Here is a 13,975-nt window from a genome sequence, read left to right as displayed (position 1 = left end):
AAAGGAGCTATTTGTAAGTTTTGCTATCGTTACATAGCCACCGTTAGCTAGTTAATAGCTGTTTACTTACAAGTGTAGAAGAAATGTTGCGAATTCATCATCAAACTTCATTCCTTTACTCGCCAAGAGCTGTCTCCAGAGGTGGAAAGCAACGGCGCTGTTTTCTCTCTCACGTCTTTTCTTCTATTGAAGTTAGCACGCTAACCATCTAGCCCCGGCTAGTGTGGTAGCTTTCTGATAGAAACTCACTGTAGCATCTGCCCTGAAGACGTAGCACTGCTCAGAGGGCGTATCATAACCTCTTGTATTATATTATAAGACAACGATGGCTGAAGCGCTTGTCAAGCGACAATCACCATCAGCCGCTCCCAGGCAGAGAAAACAAATAGCTGCTTTAACTAAAGCATGTACAGTTCTGTGTTACTGTGCTTCAAATTAATTTGCCTCAGAGTGACTATTGTGCACTATTTTCCATTAAAAACTTACCAAATAATTAAGGTTTTCCACAGTGTATTTTCATGACAGCTCAAATTAAGTCTGTCAGCAGGACGTGAGTGATTGTTTTTAGAGCGGGTGTGGCTCAGCTACCCCCGGAGGTGTAAGCCAGAATGTATGGGAGTGATGTGTGGTGGGCGGGAGTTACATGGCAGGGCGGGTAAAAGGTTAACGTGAATATTGATATTAAAGCGGCACTGCTTCATCATGTCTGTGTCAGCGAGTGAAACGCTCCTTAAAGGTCATCCCTGTTCTCCTCTCTCTCCCTACAGAGTTCCACTCACTCGCTGTCAGGCCGCGGCTACTCGGTAAGTGACATTTTCATGCTTCATAGCTTTACGGCAGAATTACAATCTCCAACGACCCGCTTTATGGCCCTGGCGCTCGACATTTTAATTATGTTAAATAGAGTAATGGAGAAATCATGATATTAGGAACATTAATTCTGGCTGACTGACTGATTAAATTGCGGGAAGGTGTCCTGCGCTACCTTGGCGAAAGGAGCCTCGTTTTATTGGCATCGATCAGCGCCTTTCGACAGTGCTGCAATTTGGCTGTCAGAGTTTTATGTCTTCCTCCAGTGACTGTCAGTGGAGGATCCTTTTGCTCACATATCAGATGATATGCCTAAAAGCTTTTTAAAGGCCCCCGCATTTATGCAATAAATACAATTTCTCACCACCAGAGAAATGCATGAACATTTACACCTTCAGGAAGATCCATAGCAGTTAAACATGTCTTACGATTTTCTGGAACTGACTGTGCCTTAATATGAGTCAGTGAGATGGTCTTTATCATAGAACATGAAGAGTGTTGTTCAAGGTAAATGTGCCCGAGAGGAACATTTAGTGACGCCTTAGAAAACATCAGCCCAATCCTTTTCAAACATACACAAGCTCACAAATTGTCAGTGCAGGACTATTTTTATCCCGTGAAAGCATCTGTTGCCGTGGCCCAGTGCGTTTTCGAACCGTAAATTTACCCCCCCCCCCCCCCCACCACCACCACCACCACCACCACCACATTGTTTCAATGATGTGTCTAGTCTCTGGGTAATAGAGACAGCGGTCGTCCTTTATGTCCTTTGCTTAAAGGGGAACTCATAAGAGGAACATTCTTTAAAGTGTGCTACTTTTAGCTGATGAGTGGCATATGGCAGTTCTTATTGCAGCTTGGAAGCAATCATCCCGACAAACAAAACAACTATAAATGGTTTGTCATCGTTAATCTCCCTCAAAGGACTGCAGTTAAAGCGCTGAATAAAGCTTAACTTCAAAAGGCATTGATCTGTGTGCGATCTTTTTTTTTTTTTTATTATTTTGTTTTAATAGAACATGTCACATTCCTATTCCCCAGCGGCCGCATACTCACAGATGGATGAAAACAAACAAGACCTTCCAAAAAAGCTTGTGGAGCCCTTTGGCTCGAGCTGTCAGTTTGAGTCGGCGGGGAACAAGGCCTTCTCTTTATCTGAAAAGAGGAAGGAGGGAGTCAAAGAGAGAGAGGGCAGAAATGGAGATGGAGGGGGGGCTTGGTGACGGTGATGGTGTGGGGGCAGGGGCATTGTGTAAGCAAAGGAAAGTCCTGTAACGAGGGCAGGAAGTTTCACGTTGTCTGGCTCCCTCTCTGGCTATCCGATGGTGCTATCTGCAGCGTTTATAGCCTCTGGGCACCTCCTGGGTGCTGAGCTCTGACTCTCAATCTGCTCTGCTGCCAGGCCTGCTTGATTTCTGGGGTCTCCTTATCTGTAAGTGCTTCAGGCTTTACAGTATGATGGTTTCGAAGGGGGGTATGGGGTGCAGGGTCGGGGGGCTCCAGGGAACTGCCAGGCAGAAGCTGAGTGGGTATGGGAGGAGGAACAGGACAAGGAAAAGGCCAGGGGCTGGACAGAGTGTTATGGCTAGAGGAAGAGAGAGGTTATGTATGTGGATGGTTGTAAGGTGGGGAGGGGATGTGGGAGGGTCAACGAGGCGGGCACAGAGGCGCAGTCAGCACCACTGGCCACCAGTAGCACAGACAGGGCTATCTGTTGGTTGGCCCCCGGTGCTGATCTCCTCTCCACAAACAATCAGAAAATCACGCTGGTGAATAGGGGCTGGTTATCTGTCACAAGGCGCTGAGAGGTAGAAAAGGCAATCTCTACTGACAGTTTGTTTTCTACTTCCATGGGACATAAAGCCTCTTCTTGTTTATGCTTCCATATGTCTCCTTTCTTATGCTGCCTGCCAGGCTTGAATGGCCTCATTTGAATGGTTTACACAACAATGTAGAGAAGTTTCTGGGCTTTAGTGCCAGACTCATGAAAAAGGGAAATTGGAGCCCCCAGAGTGTTTTGGACACAGCAAATACCTTCATACTGTGTTAAAATGCTTGGCTGTTGCATACAGAACACATTGTCTGCCGGTTTAATTCATCAAAGAGTGGATTTGGGCTTGAAATCCTGCACATACTATAAATATAAGTCAGATATTTAAAAAAAAAAAAGTAACAGCTAACTAATATTTCATCTCAGAATTGGATCCATATTTTCAAGTATTGATAGTGCTTCAGTTTCTATCTAGTTGATCACGAACACTATTTCCGCAGGCTGGTCCAAATATTTGTTTAACATAAGGGGCTCATGACTGATAATTTATGCTGACATGGAATACTTTCACAATTGAGGATTTTAGTGGCAAATTATTGCACAAAAACGCATGGATTTCTTTTCTGAATTTTCCTGACATGCATTTTCAAATGTGCTAAATGTGCTGTGTTCTCACTAAGGTGAACACAGACACTGGAACTAGTGTGAACACGGAATTAATCCAGTTTATAGTCATCCATTAGACAACTGAAGTAATGTTGATCGATTCCTCATTAAATATTAATGAACTGCTTCACACCAGAGGTTGTAAGCAATGACTAATATCAGACTGATTTCTTTTTATTACCATGACAACAGACCACAACAACAGACAGGACAGCATTCAACACATATGTAAGATAAGATAAAAAGATAATATACCATAAAATGTTACAGATTTGAATCCACTATCCTTCCACTCAAAAAACTATTTTGGCTTGGTAGGCTAACTATGAACTACTTTATATTCCTCCAAACATGGTGTGTTTATTCAGTCGATGACATTGCTAGATGTGAAAACTCTTCTAACCCCCCACCCCCCACCAACCCTTCATCCTCCATTCAGGGGTGAGGGCTAATCTCTTGACCGTTGAGTCCAGCAGCGATACGTAGCAGCAGTACTGAGACTCGCTATCTCGCTCTCTGTGGAAGACTGGGTATGGAATTGTTTATCAGGCAGACTCTCTCCTGTCTGCTTTGTGCAGGCTTCATTATAGCCTCAGCTATGTTTGGGAGACAATATCTGTGCCTTGTTTCCTGCGCTGCTACCTGCTTGTTGTTCCAGCGGAGATGGGCCCAGGCTCTGGCGATTTATCATTCTCTCAGGGGCTTCTTGATAAAGAACCTAACATCCCCCTCTGCGCCTGGGAGATACAGGCTGCAAGAGATGCGGAAAATGTCAAAAAATCTCACTGCAACTCTCTGCCCGTTCTGTCACTACCCCTGGGCTGGATATACGTTATAGAGAAGGAGACGTTTTAGCTGAGCGAAAACGACAACACACCTCCCTTTCCTTTCAGATGAAGTGATTGAGCCTCAGTCTCCCACTCCCCGTCTTTTGAAACCACCCAAGGCCACGCTACGGCTGATGTCTTCACACACGATAAAAACGCAGAGCTTTGTCTGTGACAGTATAATCTGACTAGTCTGTTTTGGGAGGGTTTATGTCTGCGATGTCAGGGAGTAAAACCTTAGCCACATTGTTTGGGTTGAGCGAGAGTGCCCAGAGCTCTCAGACACACCCATACTTCATTTCCCCTGCTCGAGTTGTCATAATCATATTTAACGCTAAATGAGTCTACACTCTAAACAGAGCTGTCTCAGAGTCATTTGTGCATTCTTAAACAGCCTTGTTTTAATTGATTTGGCATTCACGACCTCCACATTGTGGCAAATAGACTTCCCTGTCTGAGTGATGAGGCTTTTTACAAGATCTTTATCGAATACAAGGATTATGTCACTTAATTACAATAGAAGCCATTAAAAGCTTCACGCTTTATTTAACAAAACGACACAGATTCACTGGATTAAATGCTAAACACAGCAATTGAAAGAAATTGAGCGTAAATTATATCCTTATACTTTAACAGAAAACCATGGCTTCTTCCCCTACAGTACAAGAGATCTCTTAACTGCATCTTAGTGAGCATCTCTGTGACTCTCTACATCACTCTGTCTGCCTTTGTCTATCTCTCTCACCCTGCTTGCTTTACAGTGGGGTGTGCAGGTGTCTCCATACCACCAGCCCTGCACATGGTGAAAATTAGTGAAGGAAACCACAAGCCCAGCAGGAGTGGGCTGGGGCCCTGACATTGTCCTGGCCTTGGGGTGGGGCGCTGCCTGTCAGGGGCCTCTCTATGAGGGCTGTCCGCCTTGAAAAACCTATTTGTTTATCCCCGTGTGCGGTCCGGCTTCAGATCCTGGGCCCTGCTGCTCTCTGCGCACCAGGGACTTGGGCTGTTGCCGCTAGCAACAGATAAAAATTGCTGTTAACCACAGCAGGGCCCACAACACATCAATCAACGAGTCTGCAGATAAAGGCTGCAGGCTTCAGGGGCCCTGGCTGAATGGCACGGTTGAAAATCCTTTTCCAGTGGCTGAGCACACACAGCTCCGGTGGTAGAGGCCTGCTATCATTCAGAGTAGAGGAGGCAAACTTCATTTTCAGCAATGCAGCTCAGGTTTTGTTCTAATGGAGATGCATTAGAACGGCACCAACACAAAGGGAACTCTGGGAGAGGTCATTTGAATAAAAAGGCGACACTGTGAATTAGTGTTGACCGAGCCTCAGAAAAACCAGCCCCGGCATAGTTCAGTTGTTCTAAATGAACTCTTAATTGCTTTTGCCACTTGGCTTTGCTCTTAAGGCTGCTTAAAAGCTGGGGCGTTCAGCTTCACCGCATTCCACATACTCTGTTCATTAGGACTGAATTGAGATCAACGATTGGAAATACCTAGAAGCTATACCCCAAAGGCCCAAATTGGCATTAGTACAAAATATTTTTTCACCAGAGGTGACTTCAATGGTTCATTCTAACCTTTTTCAATCTAGCTCCACAAACCTTAAAGCAAATGTATGGTGATGACTTTGGTGCCTGGTAATGAAAAAGAACAATACTGATCTTTTCTTATATTAAATCCAGTTAATGTATTCCCAGATGAAGCTCTATGCTATCACCCATGCTGGAGTTAGTCCAAATGAAACACAGGCTCTCATGGGTAAAAGCATTAGTTTTATCCCCCTAAGCCCAGCCTTGATTATCATCACTCTTAGTTTGTCCTGGATGCACTGTCCCCTAACTCACATTTGCCCCACTTTAAACAAATAGCCCTATAATGTAACAATCAAACAATGCTCTGAGGATTTGTTTACTGCAGGCTTTCTCCCCATTAAGTTTCACGGACACTGTAGACAAATAAAGTGGTAATTCCACTTTATCATATGTTACATATACCACAATCAAGCAGCAATTACATGCTCCTTCCATTTGTAAGAGCTCCCAGTGCCGACGTGGATGTTTTAATGAGGGCTGTAATGAACGCTCAGGGTGTTTGGCAAGTCTCCGAGATGTTGCTGGGGCTTTTATGGCTCCCCATTATAACGTACAATTTGCATCAGCAAATTACAATGCTCCATATCATTATCCTGCACCAAGGCCCGATCATAAATTAGAGCTCCAATTACAAACATCTATCTGGGAACGGGGAATGAATACGATGGCAGCCCACCAGAAGCAGGCAGGAGGGAGAGAAAGCCTCCTGTGGATTGTGGGATGAGACTTCTATAGAGGTGCGATAGTCTCATAAACCGTCCTTATGGGGAATTCATGCTTCCAAAAGAAATAGACAGTTTTGGAGGGAAAGAACGTCTGCTAGATCTGTTTTGGCAGTTCCATATGTCATATTTCACGGCGCGCTGCTCATTGAACTTTTTGGTATTTTAATCTCCTTCCTTCTGTTAAACACAACACCCACTGATTTCGATTGCTGACTGTTTCACACTTCTCATTCAAAGCTATGTAAGCCTGTCCATTCAGCTGTGCAGAGGAAGGGCTTCGTCTGTTGTGTCTCAATTCAGACCCAGCTACGTCTCTGTCTCTTCCAATCTCCCTCTGTTTGACTCTCGCTCCCTCTCTTATTCAACTTGATTATACACTGGAGGGAACATAATAAATCATGGAGATTTATCATGCTGCAGCTTATTAATTCAGCGCCACAAGTGTAATATTAGTCTGTGTCATTTAAAGAAGCAGGCGTTGCAGCATTGCCAATGTCCCCCAGGGAATCCAGAGGAAGCCATTTTAGTCTGGGCAGAACCTAATGAAAAAAAATCATATTTTGCGAGACTTTTCATTTGTTGTTGTTCTTCACTCTGTCATCTTCATAACGCTTCTCTCTTTCTCTGACTGATATGACGATCCAGTACTGCTTCAATTGTTGGAGGTTAAACAAACAGCGGTGTTCCTGTGATGGCTGTGTTGCCTGTAATCTACGACCTGTGGCCAAATCTCGCATGGAGAGGTAGAATGAAAGGTGTACGCCGACAGATTGCTTCAGGCGCCAAGCAGAAACCACCTCTACTGATGAGACAAAAGGCCTGCGGGTCTCCCGCAAACCCACAAGAGCTCCCCGACGCCGCACAAACAAAGCCTGAAATTAAGAAGAGCCAGAGGCAGGCCCATTTCTACAGCAGAGCTAAAATGTTCCTTTTTCATGGCCTCTGTGGATTTCCAGTATGGCATTGTAATAGGGCAGAGAAACGAAACGATGCTTTGGAATTTTCAGTCACAGATTTTGAGAAAGCAGGTTTCTCATCTTTTTTTTTCCTTTTCTCTTTCCCTGCTCTTTCAAAATTCACACCTCCCACTACCCTTTCTGAGCTAATTTTAAATGTACTAAAACCTCCTCTTGTAGCCTTTAGAGGGTGTCAGATGATGTTTAATTCATATTTTGTTTTGCATTTTAACCTTGCATATCTGTAGGATCAAACGCATCCATCTTTGCTTTTTGGCTGCAAAGCCAGAGCACAGAGGATGACTGCAAGCCCTTGTTTGAGTTTGAGAGGTCATGAGATGAAGAGACTTTATTCCATATTCACAAACACCCCCTAGCAATTATTCCCGCTATCTTTAATGTTTCTATGAATCTATTAGGGTTGAAGCCCCCCACCCACTTCTCTAACTCTACCCGCATGAGTACCTTTTCCGAAACCTGTACAAAAAAGTTATACTAAGTAGGTCATGTTCTGCCACTCGTCTTCTAATCACTCAACGAAAAGAACACGATTTCCCTCCATCGGAGCCCCTGAGCCTTGCTCCTGGGATTTCAGTGAGCAACACACACTCATTTGATTTTCTGGCATATGTTTTCTCCTTTTCCTTTCTCTCTCTACACCCCTCTTTTCACTTTCCTTACCTTGTTTCTGACAGTACACAAGCAGCACCTACCCTGCCTCCAACTTCACCACACACACATATGCACCACAACCCCTCCTCCTCCCCCCATGTCTCTCTCTCTCTCTCTCTCGCTGTCTCTCTGTCTCTCTCAGTGGAGAAGGTGTCTGACAGTAACAGCAGGTAAGGTATAAGATTACAGGAGAAGCAGGGGCAATTATACCTCCAGCTGATGCTAGTGTGTTTATGAGGAGAGTAACTGTTAATGACAGTGTTGTGGTTTCTCCAGAGGCCGGAGAACAGCTTTGGGAAACCTGCTGTTTTTGTCAGCCTAGCTTCCTGCTTTGAGTCTTTTCTGTCCGCCTATCTGATTTTTGTTCTTTCTCTTTCTCTCCCACACCTCGCCATCACTGAGAGCCTTCACTTTGAGCTGAGCTGCTGTGCTGTGGTTTTGTCTTTTGGGCAAACTGAGGCACCAAGCAGGTAGAGGTTTCCCGTAATGTGCTCAACTAGCATGTGCTGACTAGATTGCAAGTAAAAATGGCATCTTAATGTCATATATACTTACACACACACACACACACAGGCATGCATACATAGCCCTGTGTTTGCAACTGCGGGTCTCTCACCAGGGCTTTTGGCTGCCTTACCACTTCCCCCCTACGTGCTTTCACACACGGCAGGCAGATCGCAGCGATTGGAGAGGAGTTTGTGTTTAGATAAAGGAGCTTAATCATAATTGCATGGGGTTTCCAGTGTCTAGCAGTGGCACTCTCCCAGTTGCTTTTCCCCTTGCCAGATCCTGGTTTGCAGTGAGAGGTTTTAGCAGTCCTGGGAGATACAGTGGAAATAGACCACAATTTTATTTTACTGCAAAGTGAAAGTAAAACTGAAATAAAGAAATGAGTTTGTATATCAAGCACATGTAAGTAGAAAATACACCTCTAAGTCACAGTGAGTGTTTTTGCAATTGTATGTTAGAACATAAAGATACACATCTTTGTGTTAATCCAGTATACCTTTAAATGTGTTGTGCAGCCCTACCTCACAGTTGTTATTTGACCATATGTAAATCCTTATGCACTTCTGTCTGTGCCAGATGGTGCTAAGACACTATTTGTCTTTTGTTTCCTCTGAGGCTGCACCTGTTGGGGTTGAATATACCTGTTTGTCTGTTTGCATCCTCTGACATCCTGTGTTTGACCAGGTTGGGTCTGTACCCTGTTTGTGAGGATGTCATTTCCACTCTCTTTGCCACTGCAGAAATCCTACAGAAGCTGTGGATCAAAGTGTTAATTAGAAATACATAAATTCAGTATTTTCAGTGTCACATCTACATCCAGGCCTTTCGTGTGATTTATATCGGTTTACAATACAAAACATCCCTAGAACCCACTGCAAGCCCATTTGGAGTTGTGCTGTAGAAGTGTTGGCTCTGCTGTGACCCTCTCACTGACTGATGGATGTTTATGTTTTTGGCGTCTTCAACATGAATGCGATTTTACTGTTTCACTCATTGAAAGTCACTTTGGATAGAAGAGTTAGCTAAATGCCAGGAAATGTAAATGAATGCCAGACTCACCCTCCAGTCTTCTGCCCACAACCATCCACACTCCAGACCCTATCCACTGTGCCCTCAGCGTGTGGTTGGCCTTGGCCCCGATCACATCAGGGCACATGGGAGATTAACTGGGCTGGCTTACTCACTCAGCAGGTTCCTCGACTCCCCTCCACTCATCCTGGCCCAATCTGCCAGCTAGCCTCCTGCTCTGCCGAGCCATGGCAGCAGGGCACCGCAAGCCCGGCCCGCCTTCATTACGCCTGCCAGATGGGCTGAGAATTAGATTCGAACTCCCACCATGGAGGGAGGGAGTGGAGAGATATTGAGGAGAGAGGAAGGGAGAGAGGTGGTAGAGGAAAAGGGAGGAGGGAAGAAAGTTGTGGGGGGAAGAAAGTAATGGTTTTTGTTTTCATTTATGTTGCAAGTTATTACATTTTAATGTAACACCCCTGGGACCTGGCAGCATTAAATGCCTGTTCTTGAATAATCGACACTAACTGCAAGCAAATGCTAGGGAGAAATGAAATTAGCGAGCGCAGCAATTTGGCACAGTGATTATCGGCTCCTTGGAGGCACTTCCTGATGATTTAAGAATGCTAACATTTAAGCAAGTCAGATCTCATTACTCTTCAAGGTTAAATCGAGCTGTGTCGGAGGGGAGGCAGATGCTTGATTGGAAATAGTGCTTCCTTGTCTCTCCTCATCTCTCTTTGTTCATGCCGATGTTTCTCACTTTTGCAGCAGCTCACTGCAGGCAGAAAAGACTCAGGGCTGAAATCTGTCAGACCCTGGTGACACCTTTTGCCAGCTCTTAATTAGATCAGCAATACTTGGTTTCCAAGGTATAATTTGTCCTTTGCCAAGGATCATCATTCGTGCTATGAGCACTGCCATGTTAATTGCCTCAGCCTCGTTCTGAATCTCTGTGTACCACACATTCCCTTCCACACAGATGTATGGCTGGGCCCATGGACGAACAAAAGAAAATAGGGACCTTTTTGAATCTACACCAAAGGGAAAGTGTTTATTACTTTTCAGACTGCACCACAAATGTTCTTTTATACTGTATTTTTCTCTGCTATTCTCACTCGTTCTGCAGAGGCAGAAACGATTTTCAAAGTAATTTCAGCCCTGGCATCTTCTGGTCCACTGTTTACCTCAGGCAGCCATACACATCTGTTCTCCACTCAAACTTGATCCAATTAGGTGACACCAGACAATGGCTTACTCCTCCATAAGCCCAGCACGGCACCAGGGGTCCTGAACAATACGGAAGTGTTTTTTCTTCCATTACGGGGCGTCAGATCCTTTTAAAGGTGTTTATCCGCCGTCGATGTGTCAGCCTCTGTTTCCAAAAGGGGGCTCAGCTGGGGAAGTGATAGGCGATGAGGATAATGATGCGAGTGGGAGCAGTGTGGCGGATGCAGATGCACTTTACCGTGCTGCGTGTGATAAATCCTTCCCTCCGCTGCACTGCACCCCGCAAAGTTGAGGGACAGATGGGTTGGACTTTTATCTCCGCTTTCTAAATGCGGGAGAAATCAAAACATTTTTCACTGCAGTGATGAGATTTATTTAAAGCAAGGCAGGAGCAACAAAGCTACTTTGGGGAATATGTCTATTAGTTTTTCCAAGCTGTTGTTTTCTCATGCAGAGGGGGAAAATCATTGCAAGTCAAATGTAATCATCCCGCCGTTGGGTTATGCTCCGTCTCGAATGATAATAATATTAGGTTGGTCCCTGGCATTGCCTACATCAGGCTTGTAATTTGAATTTCTGAGACACAAGTAAGAAGGCTGATGTTAATCACAACCAATCACTGATGTTATCGTTGTTGGGTTGTTGTTTTTTTCCTTGTTTGTAACAGCTTTATCTTTTGGCACATTTTGAAATTTGGCAGCCTGAATTCATTATCTGCAGTGTTTCATGTAGTCAACAAACATGGTGTCTGTAATGTGGGGTTCTTCCTCCTCCTACTTACATGCTCTGCGCACCGTACCACATCTGATGTCTCTACATCACATTTTGTCTTTGTTGTGGCCAAAAGGATTTCTGGATTGAAGCAGGGTTACCCCAGGAATGAGGAAAAAGCCTCTAAATTGTAACCAGGCATTTCCACATGAAACATTCATGCTTAAGTATGATTAGCAGAGATTAAGGTGGGTTTGTTTTGCCTCTTAGAAGGCCCCGTGACACTTTAGAAATGGATTGAGAGCAGCTTTTGCAGGCACAGCCTCCTTAATCCCATGCCAAGAGTTCTCACCCACCTTTGCTGAATTATTTACATTAAAGTTCTCACGTCAGCTTTGGAGCCAAGGGCCTAGAAGTAGTACTATGTGTTAAACTGCCTAAACCTCAAAGCATTGAAAGCATGGAAAATATTATGTTAAGTATTACCAAGACATTTAATGGAACATGTTTTGCAAAGAGAGAGGTTCGTCCGTGATACTTGAGGAACAATTCTGTCAATATTAGCAGACCAAAATATAATTAAATAAATAATGTCTTGCATTTAGTTCAGAGAGAGTGCATACTGTAATGGAGGCAGTAGCTTGTACATTTTCTATTTCCAAGACTGAAGGAATAGACAGAGATCAAATAGTGGTCCATTTTCCCAGCCAGTGATGTGAATCCATCTCCCCATCCAAGCCTTTCTACTATCATGTATCCCATTTCAATACCGTCTCACTATCATGTATATGAGATGGAGCCCTCCCATGTGCTGGATGATGCGATCCCCAGATAGATTCATTCATACATAATGATAAAAGATGGGTTTGGACAGGACTACTTATTTGACAATCATTGAAGTGCCACTGTGATGGATGGCGAGGAGGACCTCCACCCCTCTCCCCTCCCACCCCATAACCACGGCTCCCTCTTCTGATCCCACCTTATTTATTTTCCCCAGCCCAGCTCAAGGTCTCGACTCACTTTAAAAGAGAAATATCAAATTGAATTAAAATTGCCCACTCACCCAAAACAGAGACCCGTGCGCCTTAAAAATCACACATCTGTTCCCACAATTCATTGTTGCAAAGTCAAACTCTCTCTCTCTCTCTTTCTCTCTCTCTCTCTCTCTCTCTCTCTCACTCTCTCTCTCCCTCTCTCTCTCTCTCTCTCTCCCTCTCTCTCTCTCTCTGTGCGTGGTAATGTGAATTATTCATGCCAGCGGGGCCGCGGCGTGCTTCATCATGTTAAAGTGCCCATGACATTACTGATGGAGCCACCGACGGCCCCGCACTGCTAGCTATGCTAATGCATTTGGAAGGAGGAAAGAAAGGAGATGGCAGCACCTCTAGGGATCAGGAGGACAAGAACAGATCACCTATTAGAAATTAGTACTTGAAGGTCTAAGTCCTGGTCCAATTGCAAATTTCCTTCCTTACCTCTAAAAAAATCCTGTGAATGAGGAACCCAAACATTGTTACTGTTCCAGGGCTTGGAATCGGTCAGACAGCCTTCACAATTAAAGTTGTCAGGATATGTGCCACCTCTATGGTTTAGCTGTTAGGACACCGGCCATGAACTGCAGTGCTCCTTGTTGGAGTCTGGCTGGGGTCCTTTGTTGTATCTCTTTCTCTCCCTTGTTCCCAGTCATCTCTCTGCAGCCCCTGTCAAGTAAAGGCATAAAATACCCAACAGATTATTCAGTTCATGAACAATTTTTACAATATATACCTTTTACACATTAAAACGTCTAAAAACGACTATGACATTTTTTTCTGTTTGTTTCACTGTTTGTTTTTTGAGTTGTTTACTTACATTATCCCAATATTTTCCAGCAATTTCTAACCCAGAGAAATCTATCATTTTCATCAGTCTGTTTAACAGTCCGTTCCATTTGGTCGCCTGTCATTGGCGTTGTGGTTGTCTGCCAAAAGCCAGTTTTAAGCCACTATATACAATACACTTCTTGGTTGTTTTACCTATATATTTTAACTGGACGTATGACTTCAAAGTTACCAGAGAAAAAAGCTGAGCAAATGTTGTAGCAGCTCGGCTAGCAGTCCCTCGACATGCCTTGTGTCTGCCGAACAGAGTTGGAGAAACACTGATTTTTATCATGAAATTGCTTTGTTCAGTGTTTTTACCGGATTTAATCACGGGGTCCGTTAGTTTGGAGAGGAGGAGAGATCAGTGGATAATTCCAGTAGCGCCAAAACCTCTTGAATGATTGACATTGAAGGAATCCTAACAATGTGGTGGTGGAGACAACAATTCCCATGAACCCACGCTACTTCACGATGTCACCAAACTGCGTCTTTTTTTTATTGTTTTCAGAGACCTCTAGTGGCAGCATTTCATACTGTGTATCCAAAGACTTTACAAAATAATCTAATTCAACTTCAATCTGATGACAAAAAGGCAATTCAGGTTTTTGGTTTGCTCATTAAATGC

The 13,975-nt window shown here is 44.2% G+C and overlaps 1 protein-coding gene across 8 annotated transcripts in view; it reads left to right on the top strand.

Moving 5' to 3' along the window:
* Window positions 1-13,975, top strand: part of fbrsl1 (fibrosin-like 1) — a 274,940-nt gene that overhangs the window by 124,974 nt on the left and 135,991 nt on the right. For all 8 annotated transcript variants that reach the window (XM_056375520.1, XM_056375522.1, XM_056375521.1 and 5 more), the window contains exon 4: window positions 768-803. In XM_056375520.1, coding sequence (XP_056231495.1) covers window positions 768-803 — 36 coding nt within the window. The remainder of the gene's footprint in view (window positions 1-767; window positions 804-13,975) is intronic.

This window comes from Seriola aureovittata, chromosome 5 (assembly GCF_021018895.1).
Source record: "Seriola aureovittata isolate HTS-2021-v1 ecotype China chromosome 5, ASM2101889v1, whole genome shotgun sequence".
NCBI classification, from domain to species: Eukaryota; Metazoa; Chordata; class Actinopteri; order Carangiformes; family Carangidae; genus Seriola; species Seriola aureovittata.
This window is presented reverse-complemented; position numbering and strand designations above follow the sequence as displayed.